This window comes from Cydia splendana, chromosome 11, assembly GCF_910591565.1.
Source record: "Cydia splendana chromosome 11, ilCydSple1.2, whole genome shotgun sequence".
Classification (NCBI taxonomy): domain Eukaryota; kingdom Metazoa; phylum Arthropoda; class Insecta; order Lepidoptera; family Tortricidae; genus Cydia; species Cydia splendana.
In genome coordinates, this window is record NC_085970.1 from 13,942,791 (window position 1) to 13,968,222 (window position 25,432).

At 38.2% G+C, this 25,432-nt stretch overlaps 2 protein-coding genes across 4 annotated transcripts; both read left to right on the top strand.

Moving 5' to 3' along the window:
* The first annotated feature begins 75 nt into the window (after nucleotides 1-75).
* Nucleotides 76-6,065, top strand: LOC134795219 (U8-agatoxin-Ao1a-like). Its single transcript, XM_063767050.1, has 3 exons — nucleotides 76-109; nucleotides 1,410-1,488; nucleotides 4,977-6,065. The coding sequence occupies exons 1-3, from the start codon at nucleotides 76-78 to the stop codon at nucleotides 5,137-5,139; spliced, it is 276 nt and encodes a 91-aa protein (XP_063623120.1). The 3' UTR covers nucleotides 5,140-6,065.
* Nucleotides 6,066-14,997: 8,932 nt separating this feature from the next.
* On the top strand, nucleotides 14,998-23,290 carry LOC134794810 (cytochrome P450 6B6-like). Of its 3 annotated transcripts, none has more exons than XM_063766605.1 (3): nucleotides 14,998-16,153; nucleotides 16,493-16,746; nucleotides 23,072-23,282. In XM_063766605.1, exons 1-3 carry the CDS (start codon nucleotides 15,042-15,044, stop codon nucleotides 23,248-23,250), a joined length of 1,545 nt encoding a protein of 514 aa, XP_063622675.1. In that variant the 5' UTR covers nucleotides 14,998-15,041; the 3' UTR covers nucleotides 23,251-23,282. The 3 variants fall into 3 exon arrangements, with proteins under 3 accessions (XP_063622675.1, XP_063622674.1, XP_063622676.1); XM_063766604.1 differs by lacking the exon at nucleotides 23,072-23,282 and adding an exon at nucleotides 17,371-17,574; XM_063766606.1 differs by lacking the exons at nucleotides 14,998-16,153; nucleotides 16,493-16,746 and adding exons at nucleotides 18,236-19,621; nucleotides 22,132-22,385 and having other exon boundaries at nucleotides 23,072-23,290.
* Nucleotides 23,291-25,432: the final 2,142 nt, after the last annotated feature.

Genomic DNA, 25,432 nt, shown 5'->3' on the forward strand with positions numbered 1-25,432 from the left:
TGGATTAGATGTGTCAGTGTCAAAAGTGACGTTTTTGTTTGGAGAAGAGTCGCCGTATAGTCAGCTCTATTGAAAATGGTGTCGCTGCGCACTTGCGCCTTGCGCCAAAGTGCGTCGAACAGCAGCTATTTTGATGCCGACGCTCGGGAGTTGCTAGTGTGTTGTCTCTCTTACCGGCTAGCACGAGTAACGTTCTTGAGCGCGATTCCATACATCTTGCGCGACATCAAGTATGAATTTGCGTGCGAGAACGCAACTCATGCATGCTAGGAGGTCTGATATTTATTGTATTTGTTTGTTGCTTGCATTAAATATTACTGCAGAAATTAACCATTGAGTGGCTCTTTCCGCGGTAATTTTTTTTTTAGTTTAGCCCTTATACCCCTATCATCATTATTGGGAGAGGGTGTTGTGGGCCTTTGAGTGACACTTCGACCAAGCTGCGATCTATTGTGACGGCCCTTTAAAGTTCACTACTAATGCCCGTTGAATCCAGGAAATTCCAGATTCTTTGGGCCGTAATGCTCTGTACCTCATAGAGTTCCAGTATATGTCGCCCTAGGTAGGTAGTTCTTTTGGACATTAGTGGTCCGCAGGAGCAGAGAATGTGCATAGCAATCTCCTCTGACTCCTGGCAGAACCTGCATGTCGCATCTTGTTTTTTCCCTATTTGGAACATGTGTTTATTCAACTTGCAGTGTCCAGTCAAAATTCTAGTCACCGCACAAGTTTTGTGTCTTTTGAGCCCTAGAAGCTCCTTAGCAGTTTTGCTGTTGAACCCTTTGATCAGAGCTTTCGAGTGTTCTTGTCCTTTGACGAACTTCCACCAATCGATTGCTCTCGTACCCCTATACCATACAGCCAAAAATGTTTTTCTAAAACTGTCCAGTCGTCATTCCTGACACATTGGGGAGCTTAAATATTTTTCATCGAGAATCTGTAAAACTAGACGTGAAGTTGATAGTGTCTCAGCTACTACGTCTGCATCGAATAAAAACTATCTTATGCTTCGAGCAACACCGGCTTCCAACATGTCGGAAGGGAGGAGCCCAAGCGATATCATACCGTACAAATCAATCTGACATGTTTTGCGGCGGGAAACGTGCACACGGTCGCACTTTTCACTCACTACATATAAAATCCAATCTGTAATGATGACACAAATGCATAGAAAATGACTGAATGAATCTTGCAAACCTCGATCTCTTTTTGTGTACGAATGAGTCACTGTCACTACATGCATGGCAGAGGGGATATAGTACGAATGCCGTCCCTTCCCGGTGTTGCTTGAAGATCCTATGTCCTTCCGCGTGACTCAAACTATCCCCATACTTTTAATCTAAATAGACTAATAGTTATACTTTCGCATTTATAATATTAATAGCAATAATAATTTTATCTTGCCCTAGGAGACGAGGACGTGGAGATCAGCGTTCCCGACTACGGCGAGGACCCGGCAGACTTGCAGCTGTTGCAGGATGTTGGGAAGTAAGTTTATTTCTCTACCGCGATAGGAGTAGGGTAGACCAAGGCAAATCGGATCAGACTTAAAAATCTGTTAATATTTAGAATATGTCTTATGACTGGCGTCGCAGGCTGAGAGGAGAGTTGTACGGTGTGGTGGTGTGCTCAACCGATTTTTCATCTTGATCCGATTCGCCCTGTGGTTCGATTCATCTCGGTCTACCCTACGGATCGAACAAATCTGATGACCTGGAAGCCGGTTTGAACTAACATTCCGGTATCAAGATGACGTCATTTAATTATGTTGTTATAATTCGTGCATGCATTATGCTCGTACTTTTTAGTACCTAGATGTATTGGCGCGAGCGAGGCGCACGGGCAAATGATAAACAACAAAATGATATTATTTTGATATCAGAACATAGGTTCTATTGGCCTCGGATCTGCTGTTGTAGACGTAATATCAGGTGTGTTCCGTAATCCCTCACGTCACTTGCACCATCCCACTAACCCGGGGTTAACCCCTTAAATTCCGTCAAATTGTTCTGGTAACCAAGGTAACTCCAGGTTTAACCGGTTAACCCCGGGTTAGTAAGTGGTGCTAGTGGCCCTAATAAATATAAAACGTAGGTTATCTACCACAATCTTTGTGTATGTGGCGTCTCCCCACGGAGGCCAATTCTAACCTGCACTTGAAATCAAAATGTTATATTGACATCTCATTTAGTTATCTCATTCTCACTCACTCACTCATCGTGTGTATTCTGCTCGTTGGTACAGTCGCCATTACATATATATCGGAGCGGCCGAGGTGTTCAAAAATATCTGAACACGCACTCTAACGCCTTGACAATAGGGATGTTTCCTGTACTTAAAATAAATTATTTCAAACCGTGCACGAAATAAAACACCAGATAATTATTAGAAAAACATAGATAGCAGCTATTTTTAAACACAATTTGTATTTAATAATTCGCATTGAAATATAAAAAGTAGGTGAGTTTACCGTGACGTCACTATATCTGTTTTCATATAAATTCCATACAAAAAAATCGTTTTGACAGTTCTAAAAAAGAAGCTGATTTGACTAGTAGGAATGTAGCCTATACCTCTATACCTATACCTCTATAGCCTATACCTCTATAGGCTACATTCCTCTCGTCTCGGCTCGTGATAAAATATTTGTGAGCACCTTGACCGCTTTGATATATCTGATGGCGATTGGTATATACTTGTTCGTACATGTATTGGGGTATATGTGCGAGTGAGACGCACGGACGAATGAGAACGAAATGGCATCATTTATATAATATTAACATTTTGATGTCAAATTTATGTTTGAATTGGCCTTACGATTCAATACTTTACCTATTCTTGGCGACTTTACTATATAGGGCAAACCTTGGCTTATTGGTGATACTTGGTAATTCGGTGATACTCCGTTATAATCTTACACAGTTCTCACCATGAGGAAATGCGAGCTATAAAATCATTGGCAGCTGACAGTTTTGATGCTTGCAATCGGGTTGGCAGCGATTTAATTGCTTACATTTCAGCATTGTAAGCTCTGCGAAAGATAACAACCCATTATCACCGAATTACCAAGTATCACCGATAAGCCAAGGTTTGCCCTACTCGTAGGTGTACAAGATGTAGTGCATAATGATTATATTTTCCATTGTATTTTCACGGAAACTTACGAACGTGTTTTGCTATTTAAGTCAATCTCGGTACAAAAAGTACATTGACTGTTCTATTCAGTCAATGTATGTGTCGGCGGCCGATCGTAAGATCAGGCAGATCGTAATGTTTCTGTGTAATGTTTTGGCGATAGTCACATTAAACCAATATATAGGTAGGATAGGTTCACTAGGTTGCTTCATATGCCCTAAGGGCAAACTGCCCAGAAATAGGAGGCCCGCGTAGCGGGGCTCCGTCGACTCTGGGAACGAGTCAAAGATTTTCACGTTTCACGATATGCCTAGGAATTTCACGATATGACTGATCTTACGATCGGCCGCCGACATATGCATGTGCGTATTTGTCATGTAGTAGTTCTAGCATGACAAATACGCACGTTTCCGACAAAATTCGATGGAAATCAATTATGCACAAGGTGCAGTCACCTCACGGGATTGTTATGCCATTAGGGATCTTGACTGGAAACTGGAAATTCGATAGCGTAAGTATTGAACATCCAATTTAACTAGGACCCTAAATGGCGCAACAATCGCGGATTGTGATGGTACTTGCATAGACAAGGGCAAAGATATGAATGCTATAATAAAAAACAGCACATGTATTTTTATTGCTATAATCCTTGGGTATTTAATAAATAAATACTATTTATGGCATATCGATAACTTTGTCCTTGACCGTGCAAATACAATCAGTCAATAACTCGTAGTATCTGTAGTTTTGACTCACATCGGACAAAGTCGATAAGGATTATCGGCTTAAGCTTTAATTCCCTAGTCGCGCCGATTTTTATCATACCTATTGTTTTCTTTTTCGTTAGATTTCGATAAAATATACCCACCTAAGGTATAGAGTTCCCGATTCTGTGGGCGCAGCATGGTTCCATTTTATCGCTTGTCACTATGCCCGTCGCTTTCGCACTTACATACTTGTTAGAACGTGACAGGTATGGTGACAAGCGATAAAAATGCGACCTCCTAGTACAAAAGCATCCTCTGAATTACTAAAACGTAATTCAACGTATTTCTATAATTCAACGGTAATGTACAGTCAGCAATATTATTCGCTTAGCACCTTTGCATACAAACTTCTATGTACCTTTTCTATACAGCTGACTGTACCTACATATAATTTTATTTGTCCCAAATTGACGTACAAATGACACGTTAACGGTTCTATGCATAAAGTTTGTGCCATTAGATATTCGTTAAAACGCATAATGCAAAAAATGTGCAGGACAAAGCCGTGTGAACGCAGCCTTAGAATTCCCAAAACCAAAAACTTATCTTTTTTTCCTTGTAAGCATTTTCTTGTGGCTGGAGTATCCACGTGATCAAGCACCGGTTTATAATACCAGGGTCTTAAAACAGACACTATCATTAACTTATCAATATCACGTTGCCACGCCTGTCACACCTATTCATACTCTTCGAGTTATAATACTAGTGTAACAGTGACATTGAAATATAGTACCTACCTTAGAATTTAATATAGATGCGCTATTCTCGTCTATACCTATCATCGTGACCGGCATTTTCTAACAAATAACATGTAAGTGTGAGATTGACGCATGAGACACAAGACAATTAAATTAGAAACAACATACAGTACACAACAATCTAGAATTCTAGACATATCGACATGAGAAAGACAAGTCCGGTTACGTCGAACGACATTGAAAGACAACACAAAAATATATTATTTGTCCCAGAAATATGCCCAAAGTAGGTATTATGTGAGCGTCACTATTACACATAGGTATTGTAAATTATTCTTACGCACAAACTTAGTTTAGTATCGGATGGTGATTTCAGACGTTCGTCGCTGATCTACGTTTTCAGGAGAGCCTGCATCCGGCGCGGCGGGAACTGCGACCACCGGCCCGGAGACTGCTGCCACTCCTCCTCCTGCCGCTGCAACCTCTGGGGCTCCAACTGCCGCTGCCAGCGCATGGGCCTCTTCCAGAAATGGGGGTGAGGGCTCCATCCAACCACGGCTCCCTTGAAGCGGCGGCCAGCTCCTGCCAGCCGACTTGCCCGCCGCTCCATCGGACGCGACAACTCTTGCGTTAACACACGGACATATTGCGTTCTCGGCTTTCTCGTTTCACGTTCTATCATTTCAAACTAGAATTCGAATCGAAAACAGGGACCTACAGTTTAGTTTGGAAATATTTTTGGACCTTGTATACAAAATTTAGCTTTTTGGACTTCCGTTAGTTCTGTTCTGTTTGTAGTCTTTATGGTTTGTCTGATTGAGTCGGGTGTCCGCTTACGTGGTTGGGCAATCACCCAGCCTTATTGCCCAATCAGTACGCTCGACGCTAGCTCGGCCAATCAGATGTTAGCAGCGCGCCCGGCCGCCGCGCAGCTGGCCGTTATATTTCAGTTCATTTTCGTTTTGCCAGCAGTGCGGACGCGCCGCGCGCGCTTCAACATTCTTCTTACAATGTATGTATGTAGAGTTAACTAAGCTAAACGTAGAAATCTAAAGCAGTAGCTACTAAAATTGGTGGTAAACTTATGTCAATAGGAAGTAGCGAATACAAAATAGAAAAAAAATGTAACATTAATGTTTTAGAATTTTAAGAGACTATCGATAAAACTTGGTGAAAGACGCTATATTAAGCCTTTATATGAAACAGCGCCACTTGTATTAGCGATTGGCAACTTAGACTTTTAACAATATGAATGTGTCATAATATAATTATTCATATTAAAAATACGAATCTTGGTGTACTGTTTACTCTCGGACAGGGGGTACTCGGTATTGCAGCCTAGTAGACAATTCTGTACGTAGCTTCTTATATGGTACGTTCCTGATTATGGAATATGATAATTGTATTATTACTACCATTGGAATATGGAAAATGATAAATTATATTAATAAATGTTTATGGACGACTGTCGCATTTTCATTTCATATAAATCCAAAAGGTAATTCACAAGAAGTATAAAAGGGTAGGTACGAAAACATATTGTCTATTTTATTACTGTTAAATTTCAAGTCCTACTTAACGTTGCTACAGATAAAAGCCTTTCTGGCAGTTAGATTCGCAGTACAACGGTTGTCATTTCGCTGCCCCAATATTACCGGGTTCTATGTTACATTTTCAAGATAGTTGAAATTCGACTTAATGTCACTATGACAATGTTCAAATTTCAGTTCGATAAAAGTGAAACATAGAACTCTGTAATATTGGGGCAGCGATTTCTCTCTGTTAACTTTGTTGATTAAATTCCGAAATCAGCCATGGACATCCTAACTTCTGCCTCATGGTAAGTGACAATAGGCTTGACCACAATAGAGATAATATTGTAGTTATCCCAAAACAAAAGCAAGTCTAAAATAAAACAAAAATTATTGCCTAAGCAAGCCCCTATCAAAACATCCTCTGATCATCATCATCATATAACTATAACAACATCAATCATTATATCATTATATAACTTGAGATCCTCATGGCTGTCGACCGGCGACAATAAAGCGACTAGCGAGCGACATTATCTTCACGCAACAAGCTAGATGTAGATAAACGTCTGAAACTTTTTCTTCAAGGTATCAGCTAAGAGTATAATTTGATAGATTCTCAATCGGCAGGAAATTATATCTACGGAGAGTGCAAGGACACATGGGTAGTAATTTACTAGAAAAATACTACTATCGATCACGATAGACACCACTACTGAGTTGCATGCATTATATTACAACAGCCATAATACCCCTAGAACTGAATTATTGTAGAAATTTTTAATTAAAACAATACACAGGTCGTAAACATGGATGCTACTATGTGCGCCATCGTGTGGTGATCACGAGTTATTTCATAATTATGTACGTACAGTTATTTTATATGTATGCTCTCCTTTATTTCACATTCGAGGTGTTGAGAAAGAGTCACAGCTGACGTTCACGAGGCTTCATGACAAAACTCTCCGAAGAAGCAGGTTTGTGGCCCATAAAATAGAGTATTGGCCAGCAAATATAAAAAAAACACTCATCGCTTCTTACTTATCGCCAACCGGCCAAATACATAAAGGAACTCAAGAAAGATCATTAACAACTCCCTAAATGTTGAACTTTGCAGAAAGTTACGGTACGCTTCATCACTCATTCCTAATCCTTCAGCATAAATCATTTCCTTTTAAACGCACTTATTAAATTCCAAAGTTGGAAGAAGATCTCTGACGCCTAATTTCCAGTTCAGAAGAAAGGGTCTGGCTTGAGATTCTATTACAAATTTTAAGTTATGTAATCTACTAAATATTCACCGTAATACCTAATGTGGAAAAACCACTGCTAGCTAAGCGGATAAGTATGCCGCCTCCAGACCGGAGATTGTGGTCATTAATTTAGGAGGAATATAAAGAAAATATTTTATGAAAAAAAATTTTTTCCAGAAACTTATTGGAACCTCGGCTAGTAGGTCCAGGTACCAATAAGTTTATCGAAAATTATATACGAAACATAATTCGATAGATTTGCTCTTACTTATAACTGAAATCAGGGTAACCTAAAATTTCTGAATCCTTAGAACACATTACCTGGCTGGCATAGTTATATTAAATTAACAAAAAAAATACTTTAAAATCATTGTACTCTGGTGTAATCAAAGTTAAGTCACCTGACAAACTCAAACAAGGTTTGCAGAAAAACACCAAATAGGATTAGTTTAGGTCTACCCAAGTTATACCACAAGGGCGACAAACGGACCACTAAAGGTCCAGTCACGTAGCGTCTCCTAATAAAGGAAAAGAAATGTGACAGCGGACGAATACCACTGATTATCAATGGTAGACTATGTATTCGTATATATGTATCTTGCGAGGCCCCTTCAACGCTAGGGATGACAGAAATTACTTAGCTTACTGGCCACATTTTACACCAACAGTAGGACTAAGCTGGTCGGCTCTTTATTATTTGTCACTATGCCTGTCACGTTCTTACGAATATGTAAGTGCGAAAGTGACACATGGCGTGACAGGTGATAAAAATGCGACCATGATGGGCAGTTTGCAAATAACTATAAAAACGTATAAAACCCTAGAGAAATAAGTAAGCTAAGAAAGATCACTCCATACAAAGCTATTCTTATTTGATAATAATAAGTTTTATGGCAGATATTTTCATTCTTATTGTATTAAATAAATTTTCGCAGAATTCGCTTAAAACTTATCAAATGGGTTTTTGTTTATAAGTTTTTTAATTTCTCTACAGGGTGGCCAAAAAATAAGTGCATTCCCGTTGCCAGGGAGTTTTTGGGATTATATTGAGCAACTTTTACTATGGGACCAACTTTGAAATCGCCAAAAAAAAATATTTTCCCATAGAAAATAGACCAGCCAATGTATGAAACAGCCAAAAATTTTTTTCGTGATATCGGTGTTGGTCCCGTAGTAAAAGTTGCTCAGTATAATCCCAAAACCTCCCTAGCAACGGGAATGCACTATTTTTTGGCCATCCTGTATAATAAAACTGTTTACTGCCTTACAAAACCGATAGGTAATCGATATAAAAATCTACCCAGACGAATACACATTCTAAATATGTGATGTAACCAAGCGTGTCTCCCGCTCCGCTGCCTCACTCAACGTGGACCCACGTTACCTACGTTACCCGAATGCCAAATGCACCTAAGCATGATCCAACCGAAATTTTAACATAGGTAGCTTTAGCGACGAACCACGGACATTTTCACTTAAAAGTGTACCATTTAGTTTTTTTTGAAAATCCATCAACTTTTGGGTTATTTCTACTTAAGGAGTCCACTGATTAACAGTCCGCCGGACAGTATCGGCCTGTCAGTTGTTCGGAACTGTCAAAATTTTGTTCTAACTGACAGGCCGATACCGTCCGGCGGACTGTTAATCAGTGGGCCCCTTAAGAATCACGAGGAATATCGATTTAAAAAAAAAGTCCGAAAAAAATTACACTTTTGTAACGCATTTTCACATACATTTTGTATGGACCATTACAAAACTGACACCCAAAATTTGTATGAAAAACTGGGGACACTTTTTTCTTTGTCTCATGCAATAGTACTCGTGATTCTGAGTCTAAATAACCCAGGAGTTGATGGTTTTTCGAAACAAAGTAAATGGTACCATTTTTTCTGAAAACCCCCACCTACAAGTTACAATCTGTTGGCTTGAGAGTTTGCGAATGGTGGTATTACTGCCCTTTAGGTCAAGCAACCGGTGGCTAAGTATTTCAGTCAGATTAAAACGGCGGTTTCTCACAAAAAGTAACATAATGTTTACTATGATGATGCAGTTGTTGCCGTCCTAGATAGGTACAGTTATACCATCATATATATCGGAGCAGGCAAGGTGTTCACAATATCTGAACACGCACTCTAACGCTCTGAAAATATAGGCGTGTTCAGATATTTCTGAGCGTATTAGCCGCTACGATATATCCGATTATCCGATGGCGACAGTACGAGTAGGTACACACAAACATCACTAGGCATGAAAAAATTTAAATAAGCGGAGCGGCCTCATCGACCGTTAATAGTAGATTGTACAACAAGGGCATAAAGTAACACATTTTTACCCGAGGCAATTTTTAGAGCACCGTACAAAACTTTGTTCACGGTGCTCTTATGGGATCACTTCGGTCTTGCAAATCGGTTAAATGCGTTTTTCTCAAAGACCGTTTGGTGTAGGTACCTAAAATTTGGAACAGTTATGGCAAGTACCATCACTAACACTATGAATAAGTCAAAACTGCTTATTTCTTATTTAAGGGGGAAATTTAGGGGGTCGAGAGGGGTAGGCTGAATTTTTTTTTATTTGTAAGAATCGTGTGGGGTACCATTAGAAAGCTTGCAAAAAATTGAGTCGACGGACTGATTTTGACTTCATTTTAGAGTGCAATAGTTTCGATAAAAAATGCATTTAAAGTTGCAAGTTTTCATACAAAAAATTTCACCTCTGTCCTGGCGATTTTCGCGAAAACTATAGCTAACAAGCAGCTGACCAGTCAATATCCAACTAATACAAGCATGGAGACGGCGGGAAAATTATCAGGTTAACTCTATCTTTATTAGTTTTTAAACTGCAGCTTGATCTTTGGTTGCTTAGGGCTACCTAATTGATGCTTACACTGGTCATTTCATATTAGGCAGTAGTTTTAGCGAGAAAGATCCTTAGTTAAAACTTTGGCATTGAAATTTATGACTTATGTCTTTGACACAAAGTTTAATTCTGCTTGCTTATTTTTGTGGGATATTTAATTTTATCTGAATAGCCTGCTATAAGTATGAGAGAGATCTACAAAATACAACCTTATTATATTGCAAATAAGTTTAAATTTCGAACGGGCTTTCCAACCAATGGACTAGGTATCTCAAAAATCTGAAAAATTCAAATTAAGAATTCCGTTCTTTACTGTCGTTGTGTTTTGTTTTTCACAATAGGAAACATAGAGTTAGTAAAGCGTATAGAGATAATAAAGTCATTTAATGTTTATTAACAGCTATGGCCTCATCTACCTATAGATTTTACTAAGTACCATTACATTTATGTATTAATTTTATTCAGTATGTATATTTTTAAACGGATCGGTGAGAGCAGCAACCAGATACCGTTCTGTTACTAAAAAAATAATTTTGGAAGACCTGTATAGTATATGACAGTTAAAATTCACAGTTTTCGGAAACAAAGGTAAAGTTGACGAAATATAAAGTAAGCCGATCTTGATCAAACTTGTTTGAGAGATCGGCTAACTTTATATTTCGTCAACCTTACAGCCAGTGACAAAAATGTCAGTAATGATTTAGTACCTACTCATGAATCCCAGTTCTACTAAAATATATTTTCTTTTAAAAACTGATTTACAATAAGTCCAAAATTGTGCGGTAAGGTAGGTTTATATTCAAATTGTACTAAAACTTAGACATTTATTATTACTTATTGCTGTGACTTTTATGAAACATGAGCAAATTGATTAATACTTTACGTTAATTACATTTTGTGTCAGAAACAAGCCAAAACGTCAAAAACCGTTAAATGCCGAATCACAAACTTAATTGAAATATTATTCCTTTTTGAGTCGTGCCTGCCCAGTCTACAAGTTTAAAATACAACAATTGCGACTATATCAAAGATTATCATGAGGTTGTATATATGTCGCAGTCGGATCGTATAATCCGCCGTATTACATTACGGCTAGCCGATTTCAAAAACAGGGGCGTTTTGAAATGCGGCGGTTTAACGATTAGCCGGATTGAATGCGGCTGAATGAGAATCCGCCGGAATGTATTCGGCGCCATACGTTCTTCAACACGGCTAGCCGTAATGTAATACAGCGAGTCATTAGCCGCCGCTTTGACAGTTTTTAGTTCCCATTTTTAACACCTGTGGCGCTGCCTGACAAACGCTGGGGTGTCCATCAAATCTGGAGTTCGTCGGATTGTTTCTTTTCAAAAAACATTTCCTTAGCAACTTAACTAGACGCGGGGCTCCTATTTCTGAGCGGTTTGCCCTTCGGGCATCTGAAGCTACCTAACGAACCTAACCTACCTACCTATTGATTTAGTGAGACGTCCGTGAAAACATTACACTTTGGGGAAAAAAGCGTAGGTAGGTAAGTAGGTTAGGTTCGTTAGGTAGCTTCAGATGCCCGAAGGGCAAACCGCCCAGAAATAGGAGCCCCGCTTGCGGGGCTCCGTCTATTTAAGTTGTGAAGGAAATGTTTTGGAAAAGAAACACATGTAGTGCGGTGGAACCATGGTAAAAATAAATTAAATTGCAAATATTTTCAAACTCCGGTTACGTAGGCGACTGAAAGAACTGGTCACTCTACAATCTAAAATAGTAGTACGATGCGGCTAAACGTAGGCCGCCTTATTGAAGAACGTATCGCAATGACAATCCGGCTAATCGTCGAACCGCCGCATTTCAAAACGCCCCTGTTTTTGAAAACGGCTAGCCGTAATGTAATACGGCGGATTATACGATCTGACTACGACATATATACCTAGTATTTTTGACTGATTTAGTTTTTCATGCTCGAAGTTGCTTGTCAACTCTGACGTAAGTATATTAAATTGTCAACTATTTTGGTGTTTGAAAGAAACAATAATATTGAAAATGTTCAGTTCAGACAAGTGGAAGAATATACTTCAGTATGTTATGGATGCTAGCAAGATGTAAAAACAACAGTTTAGCGGAATGTCAGTTTACGAAATGGTTTGTACAAATTACAGAGAAATTCATAATAGTTTGTTTCTACTAGAAATGTGCCTTCACCAAACGTTTTAGATAAACGGTAGGCCTATATTACAGGGTGACCCAAAAATACGTTGACAAGATTTTTTCTAATTATTTTATTAAGTACTTACATAACTAGTACAAAATAAGTTAAAAATTAAAACTACACTCTTTTTATGCAACATAAATTAATTGTCTTCAAAATAGCCTGTTTTCACGTTGATACATAAACGAAAACGTTTGTTAAAATTTTCACCGAAATGCCGCAGCTCCTCCTTCCCATTCTTTGGTAAGTGTTGCTTTCAGAGCGTTAATATTTTTGTGTTTAATAGCACATGTCCTAGTCTCTAAGATTGACTGCAAACTATAATCCATTGGATTTAGATCAGACGTGTAGGGTGGCCAATTTTTTGAACTTATGAATCAGGAAAAATTAGCAGTGGTGCAAAGATAAATTTTCCCGGATTCATAAGTTCAAAAGAGTGGGCACCCTACTCGCCTGATTTAAATCCAATGGATTATAGTTGGTGGTCAATCTTAAAGACAAGGGTCTGTGCTACTAAACACAAAAGTGTAAACGCTCTAATAGCAACACTTACCAGAGAATAGGAAAAAATATCCTTGGAGGAGCTGCGGCATTTTGGTGAAAATTTTAACAAAGAGTGTAGTTTTGATTTTTAACTTATTTTGTGCTAGTTATGTAAGTACTTAATAAAATAATTAGAAAAAATGTTGCCAACGTAATTTTGGGCCATCCTGTATAATACGTTCTTGACTTCGGTTGGCCGAAATGAGACTATTACGATTTTTCCTCATTACACCTCCAAGATGAGGTTGATTGTTAGTGTTGGAAAGCTGTAATTTGGTATGGATATATAAATCAAACAACCCGACAAGGTGGTAAATAAAATCTCTAAGCTCAAAAAAATATATGTATCTAAGGTACATAAGGGTAAGGTAGGTGTAGGTAAGGTAAGGTAAGGCTTTATAACTTCTACATTACCTATACTCTAGCCCAGAGGCCTTTAATAAAAGTCCAAACTCCAAGGTCCCAGAGCTCCCAGACATTACGTACTTATTTCCTCGTGAATAAAATATATGGGATAAATTAGTATTAAAAGTATCCAAACTTAAACCCACCTAGGGATGTGTGGTACGGTGCTCTGAACACCGTAGTCTTGACTTCGTGCGTGGCCAATTATTTAGTCTGAGCGAAGCGAAGACCAAAATAGTAGACGAGGGTAAAAATGGACATTTATGCCCTTGTTGTACACTCTGCTTTTCACTTCGATTGCGAGGAAAAATAAATTATATTTTTCACGGCAATTTACACCACGAAATTGTCGTAAAGCGAAAGAACATAATACATAGGTAACCAATTCCCGCCAACGAACTTTTTAATTTTTTTTTTTATTTTCAACATGTGATCACTGTAATCAGAGTTTCAGACGCTTGGTTTTCTGCCAAGTCAAACATTTCAGAGCATTTTTGAACGATAATTGACTCCTATTTTATGTGATTTACTAAATTTAATGACAGAAAATACGGATTTCTAATAAATTGTGGCAAAAATAAAATAATATAACAAAGTTTTGTCATCTGCACAATTTTATTGCTCAGTAAAATTGTGCAATATGTTTTAACTGTTTGGCTGTTGAGACCGATTACCTTAGTCTTAGAAAAAAAATACTTTTATGCTCTAGAGCATAAAATGCGATTTTATGTCGTCTACGCACGACATAAAGGTTCACTTTTTGAGCATGAGAAGTGAAAAACCTCTTTTCCGAATCCGATTATTTAGTAAAAAGAAAGAAACTTAAGTTGTCTTTATTAACGCGATTTTTAAACGCATTATCTCACATATAAAAGGTCAAGGGTCATCATTTTTGAGCGATAATATTATCTGGCGGCCTAGCATGAGTTGCGTTCTCGCGCGCGACTCCATACATCGCGACTTCAAATATGGACTCGCGCGCGAGAACGCAACTTATGCTAGACAGCCAGATAAACATCAAAGAGGTCCGATAATAACACATCACTTAATAGAGACGCGTTCTCTTGATGGAGAGTAATAAGCTAATGAGTACTAATCGACTTTAATATCAGTCTTTAAGTCACACACGGCGACTTTTTGCAGCGATTCTGTCGCGCGTTTCGTGAACGCGCACATTTGCAACGAGCGACAGAAGCGATATATGTACACGCGCTGTTTTATCGCTTCTGCATCGATGCCAACATTGCCAATGGGGTGCCGATTGCCGATGCCGCGGCTGTGCGGGCTCAGACAGGCTACTACTGAATCGTGGCTGTATCGATGCAAAGTCGCAGCTATATCGCGACTGTAGCGATGCTGAATGGTAGCAAGGCAGAATTGTATTTACGTGTGCGAGGGTACACGACCAGTGACAACATCAAATGCAAAACGCCGCTGTGTGCGACCTCCCTAAGAGATGACATGCTAAAGTTCCGCAAACGTTCATGTCAAATAGATAAAGACTTGTCATTAAGTAATTTATAACAAATATTTACAACTCGTAAGGGAATAATTATGTATTATTAACTGTAGTATAAAGTATACTTACTCGTAATTTTCTGACATCGGCCAGTAATCCATGTGCCACGGTCGACTGAAGTAGACTTATTTGATTTAGGTATTGGTGAATTATGGTGCTCATTGAGATAGTTGTGCTTCTATTAATCCTAGTTTACTGCTATGGAACAAGGACTTTCAGTTACTGGTCTAAACGTGGTGTAAAACACGACCCGCCCATTCCGTTACTTGGCACGTCCAAGCGGCAACTCTTTTGGCAGATCAGTCACTCTGAAATCTATGATGAGATGTACTGGAAGTACCCTCAGGAAAGATACGTCGGATATTACTTAACCACGACCCCGCTTCTTATCTTAAGGGACCCAGACTTAGTAAAGCGCGTTTTAGCGTCCGATTTCAGCTATTTCTACTCAAGATCGGTGCATCCGCTAGATGATGTACCAGAACCATTATTAAATAACCTCTTTTCATGCGAGGGAGACTTATGGAAATTTCTGCGGCAGAAAATGACACATGCTTTTTCATCCGCGAAGTTAAAAGCCATGTTTCCTCTGATTATTTCTAGAGCCGAAAAGTTACAGCTACTTGCAGCCGAGGCGGCCTCTAGAGGTACAGAAGTAGACGTACTAGAACTCATGGCACGTTATACCACTGATTTTATAGGTGCTTGTGGATTTGGCCTCGATACAGAAGCCCTAAACGACGAAAACTCAATTTTTAGACGGGTAGGACGTCGCATATTCCATAACACAACACGTGATTCAATTGTGATGTTTTGTAAATTTATGATGCCTAGTGTATTTACGAGTTTACATTTCTTCTCCCAGTTTGTGGAGAAAAATATGATGGATCTTGTAAAAAATATAATGGCTCAGAGAGAGTACAAACCTTCAGGTAGAAACGACTTTATTGATTTGCTTCTGGAAGTGAAAGCAAAAGGGAAGATCACGGCAAACTCTTTCATCGAGACTAATCCTAGTAGAACTCCGTGCGTTGCAGAATTTGAGTTGGATGATAAGTTGATGGCAGCGCAAGTATTTGTGTTTTTTGGCGCCGGGTTAGAGACGTCATCAAATTCTTCCAGCTATATGTTACATGAGTTAGCCCATCATCCTGAATACCAGAAAAAGTGTCAAGAGGAAATTGATGAGGTGTTCGCGCGACATGAAAACAAATTGTGCTATGACGCAATTAAAGAAATGAAGTATCTTGCAATGTGTTACAGGTGAATATTCATTTACATTGCTAAACTCTCACACATATAACACAAAGTATTGTTGGTCTTACTCACTGATTTGGCCGCTATAAGAAAGGTAGCATCTTATACTAACACGCACTATCAATAAAGTGTCGTTTGCTGTACCTTTTAACAGAAATTATTTTAAGAAAAATATGCACAGTCGGCCTATATATATTTACTGTAGGTAAGTACATATGTGAAACCTATAAGATATAGAATGCAGTAATCTCGTCTCATTCTAACATACCTACAAATAGTAAAGACCCTTACACGATTACTCGTGCGCGGGTACGAATTTAGGTAGACTGTTTTTTTTGTTTTTAGCGAAACGCTCCGCGTTTTCCCGCCAGTTGGGTACTTGATGCGGAAATGTACGAAGCCCTACAATATCCCAGGCACTGATATTACCTTGGACCCGGGAGTGAAGGTGGTGATTCCGACTAAATCGTTTCACAACGATCCCCGGTACTGGGAAGACCCGGAACTATTCCGTCCGGACAGATTTCATCCGGATAACATCGCGAAAATCAACAAAAGTATATATTTGCCGTTCGGAGATGGACCAAGGAATTGTATAGGTGAGGGTTTTGTTCGTACATATGAATGGTTGTAGTCTCAATATCAAAGTAACAATTAACAAGGCAAGTAAGGTAAGGTAGGTAAGTGTTAACGACTTAAATATCAAAATCCTGTTAGCAAAACTTGACGGATCGCTGCTTTATGTCGATGACATATATACTTACCTCTCTAGATATGAAAATACTTACAAATCATTACAGAAAAAAACTTTTCCGTTAACTAATTTATCTGCCCAAGGCTGGGAATATTTCGTATATCATAATAAGTAATTAGATTATTTGATTTTAAGTATGTAACAGTGAAATAATTCAAGCTTACTCAACACTTTTACTATCCCAGGTACCTACTAAACGCAAGTTCGACTGCCCCAATTTATTCAACTGATCTATCAGTTCGGTACAAAAGCAGAACGATGGGTTGTATACTAGCTAATCGAGCTCTCATAATTGTCTGGTATGCCTACATCGGCAAATGCCAAACGAACGAAATATCACGTGAATATTTCCAAACATTGTTTAAGTTTCGATTGGCATTCTCTATCAAAGATTGTCATCCTGTATAGGCTTCTTTGGATATAAATATAGTAAATACACTCTTTACCTGATTTCACTTGCAATTCACAGGAGAGCGACTCGGAATCATGCAATCTCTGGCTGGTCTGGCGGCACTGCTCAGCCAATTCTCCGTGGCACCAGGAAAGAGCACAGTCCGTCATCCACCTCTCGACCCAAAAGTGTTCCTTGTGCAGAGCGTGCTTGGTGGCTTGCCGCTAATGGTCGTCCCTAGAAACAAAAACTTGTGATGTAAACCAAATTCTCAGAGGACAAACACTTAAACAAAATATAACGGGTAAAATATAAGCTTCTGTCAAATCTAACAAACAGTTGATAATCGTTTATCGCTATTTTGAAAATTCAGTTAGAAAGAGATAAAATTTAACAGAGGATTGTCAAAGTTGCTAAAGGTTGTTACTCACGTGCCAGTCATATTTAGCGCGAAATGTTTAGGACGTGTCGACCATCAATGTGGCCGCGACGCAAACATCACAGCACTCATACTCCCTCAAGAAATATGATTTTTGATTACTTAATACTTATGTATATAAATGTGTACCTTAAATATATCGTTCATATCGTTATGTTTTAACATATTTTTATTATTCATCTGGTCCGATCTGCTCTAAACGTCAAGATAAATAATAACTAGGTAAAAGTATGTGCCCTGATTCCCTGATCCCCGCGCGATTTGTATGTGATCCCGATTTAACCATGTGACGCGGTAAACAATGTAATATTGGATAGATCCATGTCTACGGAAAATATATATTCATATAATAGCATATTAAATGAATGGTAGTGCTGCTGTCGTTGGAAATGGACTGTCACCTTAGGTCATCTTTAAGGTGACAGTCCATTCACCCCAGGCGAATTCAGGTGATCAAGTCCCGTGTTATTTATGAAAGAATGAGACATGGAAAAGTTCTAAATTATAATAGTGCTTATCAAATTTACTATTTATTGTCGCATTGTATTATTAAGTCCCATAATTAAAAGTCAGATAATAAAGTAAGTACAACCATTGTTCATGTTTTGTAGATTACTATAGTAGATTACTATCATTCAAAAGTTTCTTTTCAATTAAACTATAATTCTCGGCCAGTGTCTAATACGCCACCGCCGGCTGAAGTAGTCAGTGTTTATTTAATTATTTATATGTATTTATATTATTATTTTCATATTATTTACATTATTTTTATGTAAATATGGTGCTCATTATAGCAGTGGTAGTTCTATTGATCCTAGTGTACTGCTATGGAACCCGGACCTTCAGTTATTGGTCTAAGCGAGGAGTCAAACATGACCCGCCCATTCCGTATCTTGGCACGGCCAAGCGACAGCTCTTTTTTCAAACCAGTCACTTTGAGATCTTTGACGAGATGTACTGGAAATACCCGCAGGAAAGATACGTTGGGTATTACTATACGACCACGCCGCTCATCATCCTGAGAGATCCAGAATTAGTTAAGCGATTTTTAGCAACAGATTTTAACTACTTCTACTCCAGATCAGTTTTTCCCCTACATGGCGTACCAGAACCGTTAATGAATAACCTTTTTGCGGCCGACGGAAACTTGTGGAGGTTTCTGCGGCAGAAGATGACACATGCGTTTTCATCTGCAAAATTAAAAGCCATGTATCCTTTGATTCTTTCTAGAACCGAAAAATTACAGCAACTTGCTGCCGAGTCTGCGTCGAGAGGTACAGAAGTAGACGTACTAGAACTCATGGCACGTTATACCACTGATTTTATTGGTGCTTGCGGATTTGGTCTCGACACAGAAGCTCTTAACGACGAAAACTCGATGTTTAGACGTGTTGGACATCGCATATTCCATACCACCACCCGTGATGCGATTGTGATGTTTTGTAAAATAATGATGCCCAGTTTATTTAAGAGTTTACATTACTTCTCCGAGTTTATAGAGAAAAATATGTTTGAACTTATAAAAAGTATAATGGCTCAGAGGGAGTATAAGCCATCAGGCAGAAACGATTTCATAGATTTACTTCTTGAAGCGAAAGCAAAAGGGAATACTGCGGAATATTCTTCATACGAGACAAATCTCAGTGAAAGTCCCTGTCTTGCGGCGCTGGAATTGACTGAGGAGCTTATGGCTGCGCAAGTATTCGTGTTCTTTAGCGCCGGGTTCGAGACGTCGTCGAATTCGTCCAGCTATATGCTACATGAGTTAGCCTATCATCCTGAATACCAAAAGAAGTGTCAAGAGGAAATTGATGAAGTGCTCGCGCGATATGAAAACAAATTGTCTTATGACGCTATCAAAGAAATGAAGTATCTGGCTATGTGTTACAGGTGAATATAAATATATTTAGATTGTTTAACTTACACACATGACACATAATATTTTTGTTAGAACTCCTAAAGACATCAGGCGGCGTAGCACGGTCGCGTTTTTATCCCTTGTCACCATGCCTGTCACGTTCTAACAAGTATGTAAGTGCGAAAGGGACGCGCATAGTGATAGACGATAAAAATGGAACCGTGCTGCGCCCGCAGGTGTGTCATAAAGTTCTTATTTTTATTTCGATGTTGACGTTATTAGCGTAACCACAGCCTGCAGAAAAACTGTTAGATAGTTAAACATTTTAGAATTTCTGTTAAGTATTAAAAGTTTAATATGCTTCCGACGGGTTACAATACAATACAATACAAATACTCTTTATTGCACACCTCAATAAAAGAAGACAATACAAAAGAAAACAGAAATACAAGCAGAGGTAAACAACAGGCAGTCTCATCGCTAAAAAGCACTACTACTAGGGTTACTAATGGATAAGGTACCGAATTTTTTTGCCAGATTTTCATATCCCAAACAATCTATCCCAAAAACATAAAAGCCAACTAATTATTTCCTAACTAAACTATATTTATAAGCGACTTATATAAATATTTTCCAAGAGAACGATATGCAAAAAATAATTGTCATTTCCTTACTTTGGCAACATTTATTTTACCAAATTTTAATTACTCGAAATTATTAGTTGCCAAAGAATACAAAAACCATAAGATAACACATGTAACAGTTATCAAATAAAAAAGTGTCAATTTTTATTTGTACAAATTTTAATTACTCCAAAGAATACAAAAACCAAAACAAAACGTCACAGGCTTATGTATTTTGGCAATTACTTATTTTTATTTATTTAATATACATACTTTAAATAATTCAAAATTTAGTAAGGTCAAATATTACAGGACAAACTATGTCAAAAATTATTATCGTTTCGCCCCCCGACCCCGCTCTTGGTAGCTTTCGTGTGGTTTATACTAAAGCAACATACCTATTCAAAAGTATGACTTAATTGATAAAAAACAATTGTGGCATATACCAATCCCTTTTTTTTAAAGCAAGTGAGACCCGGCAACCGGTCGACGAAGCCCCGCTTCGCGGGGCTTCTATTTTCTGCTCTAAGGAACACAAGGTAACTAACGAACCTATCTAGGTAATAATACCTACAGGTAGTCCTTTAGTGTTGTTTTCAATGCAGGGGGCTTCGATAACAATCCCTTTTTTTAAAGCAAGTGAAACCCGGCAGCTGGTCGACGAGGCTTCTATTTTCTGCTCTGAGGAACACAGGGTAGCTAACGAACCTATCTAGGTAAAATATAGGTAGTCCTGTAGTGTTTTTTCATTGCGGGGGGCTTCGATAACAATCCCTTTTTTTAAAGCAAGTGAGACCTGGCCCCAATTTCACCACGGTGACAGGTGCGACAATTGTAAAATCACTGTTGCTGACGTCACAGGCATCCATGGGCTATGGTTACCACTTACCATCGGGCGGGCCGTATTCCTGTTTGCCATCATCATTGTATTATTTAAAAAAAACTGTATTATATCGGAAAAAAACAGATATTTCTTTTGCGAAGTTTCTGACAATTGTCAAGATTTAGAAGAATTGTAGGTAATTCTTGACAGGTAATGAGTTATATGTCGGAATTTCGTGACAATTGTAGTGTTTCTTGTGACAATTGTCATAAACTTAGCAAGAGAAATATCTGTTTTTTTCCGATATAATAAAGTTTTTTTTAATAATACAATGATGGTGGCAAACAGGAATACGGCCCGCCCGATGGTAAGCGGTAACCGTAGCCCATGGATGCCTGTGACGTCAGCAACAGTGATGTTTTACAATTGTCGCACCTGTCACCGTGGTGAAATTGGAGCCTGGCAGACGGGCGACGAAGCCCCGCTTCGCGGGCTTCTATTTTCTGCTCTAAGGAACACAAAGGTAACTAACGAACCTATCTAAGTAAAAATATAGGTAATACTGTAGTGTTTTTTTTTAATGCGGGGACTTCTCCCCCCGAACTCCCCCGATCCCCCTCTTGGTAGCTTTTGTGTGGTTTAAGCTAACGCAACATATTCAAAAGTATGACTTAATTGATTAAAAAAAAACAATTATGGCAGATAACAATCACTTTTTTTAAAGCAAGTGAGACCCGGCAACCGCTCTAAGGAACACAAGGTAACTAACGAACCTACCAAGGTAAAAATATAGACATAATTTGTCAAGTAGTGGTTTTGCTATACATTTATTTGATAAAAATAAATTTGAGCGAATATTTATAGTCTAACCTAAGTAAAACATCTGGGAATAAAACAGTTGGTCTTATAAAAGTTGTCGGATTTTAAGTTTGTTAAATGTTTATATGGGAAAGATTGAGTTAACAAACGTGCAGTTGGTAAAATCTGGTTGGGAAACGAAATTTGGTCAAAAAAATATTATTCACTAACAAAGTTTAGCAAGTGTGTCACTATTTAGCCTATTTACTCGTAACCAACATGTACCAATCTATTTCAGCGAGACGCTCCGCGTTTTTCCGGCAGCTGGTTTCTTAATGCGCAAATGTCAAAAACCTTATATCATCCCGGGCACTGACATTAAGCTGGATCCTGGAGTGAAGGTGGTGGTTCCGGTCAAATCCTTTCACAAAGATCCCCTGTACTGGGAGGACCCTGAACAATTTCGTCCGGACAGATTTCATCCGGATAACATGGCTAAAATCAATAAAAATATATATTTGCCGTACGGAGATGGACCAAGAAAATGCATAGGTGAGTTTTATACAACGTGCACTGACATTTCCGATAACGTTATATTTATAGCTACAATATTATGGTGCATTAACCCTTTCTGATAAGAGCAAAATTATTAGTATTAACTTCGACTACCAATTCGCATATCGCCTTTATCTTGATGACAAAACATCAAGGTCATTATGATTAATACATTTACTAAAATACAAGGTATTTTCGGGTAATACATAATATGTATTCATTTATCCTTTTTGTAGGTACAACTATTCAGAGAATCACATGTACCTACTTACTGCGAGATGCAAAATTGTAAACCATCGTTGTATTTGAATACAGTTGGGTCGTTTTATAGTAATGGAAATAGTTCTAGTAGTGTACGAGTATGCGACTTAAAAATCCAATCCCACGTAAAGGGACAAGACCAGTATGCCAATCCCATGCAAGTTGTAAGCTGTAATCAAGTTGATCATGATGACGTCAATCTGTTAGCTGTCAAAATTTCAATTTGAATGTTCTAGCTTCAGTAATACATTTGTTAATTAAGAGGTTCAAATAGACTTAGACCAAATTCAAGCTTACCCTATCTGACCTGCTAGCACGAGTAGCGTTCTCGCGCGGGATCCATACATCTTGCGCGTCTTCAAGGACTCGCGCGCGAGAACGCAACTCATGCGCAGCGGTCTGGTTTTCCTTGTAATTCGCAGGAGAGCGTCTCGGAATCATGCAGTCTCTGGCCGGTCTGGCGGCGCTGCTCAGCCAGTTCTCCGTGGCCCCTGGAAAGAGCACCGTGCGCCATCCACCCCTCGATCCATTCGTGTTCCTTGTGCAAAGCGTACTCGGCGGCATGCCGCTTATGTTGGTCCCTAGGAAGAAGAACGTGTGATTTAAAAGAACCCAATAGATACTTGCTAGGCTGTCAGTAAATACAATGATTGACTCACGTGTTAATACTTAATAGTCATGATAAATAAACGCGAAATAACATGCCTTATCATTACTTATATAGGAGCGTGTGTACAATTTGTATAACTAAGTATATATTGTAAACTTTTTCTAAAAGGCACAAAAGTCTAATTTATTTATTTTAAGAGCCCATCAACGTGCACACTAGCGTCACTGTTAAATAATCATGATTATAATTTAACGAACGATATTTAAAAAAATATTTGTTTTTTTTTTATATTTGAAGGTACTTAAATACAAGTACCCGTTTTAACTTTGGGCGCATAGATTGACGAATCCAGCAACATAAAAAACTAGTTTGATGTATTCAAAAGGTACTTAAATACAAAATACAGTACGTAGCGGCCCCCTTTTTTAAATACCTGACGTTAAATTTAAATAATCACGATTATTTAGCAGTAGCGCTAGTGTGCACGTTGATGGGCTCTTAACTAACGTCTTAGATATAATTGGTAGATGTTTCTTTATAAACAATCTAAGCATTACATTACAACATTTCTGGCTTCGGCGCATACTGTCTCTTAATTGACTCCAATAATAACATAACGTACGTAAGTAATAAGTATAATTAATTGTTCCAGTCTATTACAGTGAGCGGTAATGAAAGGGGCCGTGTCAACAAAATATGAAGCTATCTTGGGGGAATTTGGGAGACGTGATGCCACAGAATAGCTGTAACTAGATCCTGCGCGCCATGAAGTATGATAATTAATTACCATATAATTAAGCTTAGAAACAAATGAAAAGTGGAAAAATTGACTGTCTTGGGTGGGACTTGAACCCATGACCACTGGATCGCTAGTCCAGTGCTGCCATCTGAGCTACCAAGACCGTACCTACTACACCGAATATTTCCACCAAATATGAGGCTTAGGGAGGCTCTACCGACATCTACCGTAACCGTACTTTAATTTCTTTAAAACACTAATACATTATCTAATTAATCATGCAATTAGCTAAATACTGAGGATAGCTTAAACTATGAAACTATTAAAAAGCAATTACATAATTTAGCAATAAAAAAAAAACAAATAAAGTATAGCTTAAACTATAATTAATTTTGCGACTTAAATCCTGTATCGAAGTATCGACATGCTGCCATCCCTACGCTTACCGGCCTTAATTGCCTCAGTTTGTTTTGCGGGTAGTTTAGCAAAAGGAGGGCGTCCTTAAATGCTCCATCCAGGGTAGGCACTAGGCAGTGATCTGCTCGTGACACCAATGTCAACACAGCAGTTCCTTTCTCATCGCGCTGTCAATTCTATAAATGCGTCGGCGCGTAACGTCGTTATTGGAGACATCATTACATAAATGTGTTTAGGATTCTATGAACACCGAAATTCGGTAAATATTAATTTAACTAATTATGGAAATCTAGTGACCGATAAATATAATAATAAATATTATTTATTGCACCAATAAGTAAAATTAACTAACAAAGAAAGTAATATAAAATAAAAAAATAAAATGAATAAATAAAATTAGGGGACATCTTACACAGATCAAACCTAGCCCCAAACTAAGCAAAGCTTGTACTACGGGTACTAAGCGACGATATACATACTTGTATAGATAAATACATACTTATATACATAGAAAACAACCATGACTCAGGAACAAATATTAGTGTTCATCACACAAATAAATGCCCTTACTGGGATTCGAACCCAGGACCATCGGCTTAGCAGACAGGGTCACTATCCACTAGACCAGACCGGTCGTCAACAAACAATAAATAAACAATATAATAAACAATAGGCGGTCTTATTGCTAAAAACGATCTTTTTCAGATAACCTTAGTTAATATAAAGTTTAACGATTTATTTAGGTATATTTTATTTATTTGCACAAAAGAAAAACCTTAAAGTACAAAAGGTGGACATAATACTATAAGGCATTCTCTACTAGTCAACCTTTAAGGCTAAGCAGAGATTGATTGTACATAGGTATACTATGAGTACATTTTACTAAATGCCGATTTACTTTGTACCTGTGTACCCTCTGTGTACTCTTTGTAATATACCTAAAATAATCATTGTAATTTACTTATTTTTAATAATTGTAATTTACTTATTTTTAATAATTGTAATTTACTTATTTTT

Bases quoted from the DNA above. Each gene is read 5' to 3' on its own strand.
- LOC134795219 (XM_063767050.1), top strand. From the start codon at position 76: ATGGTGTCGCTGCGCACTTGCGCCTTGCGCCAAA. The intron at 110-1,409 runs GTGCGTCGAACA...ATCTTGCCCTAG, and splicing joins CACTTGCGCCTTGCGCCAAA to GAGACGAGGACGTGGAGATC. The intron at 1,489-4,976 runs GTAAGTTTATTT...TGGTGATTTCAG, and splicing joins CTGTTGCAGGATGTTGGGAA to ACGTTCGTCGCTGATCTACG.
- LOC134794810 (XM_063766605.1), top strand. From the start codon at position 15,042: ATGGTGCTCATTGAGATAGTTGTGCTTCTATTAATCCTAGTTTACTGC. The intron at 16,154-16,492 runs GTGAATATTCAT...TTTTGTTTTTAG, and splicing joins TATCTTGCAATGTGTTACAG to CGAAACGCTCCGCGTTTTCC. The intron at 16,747-23,071 runs GTGAGGGTTTTG...TGTAATTCGCAG, and splicing joins TGGACCAAGGAATTGTATAG to GAGAGCGTCTCGGAATCATG.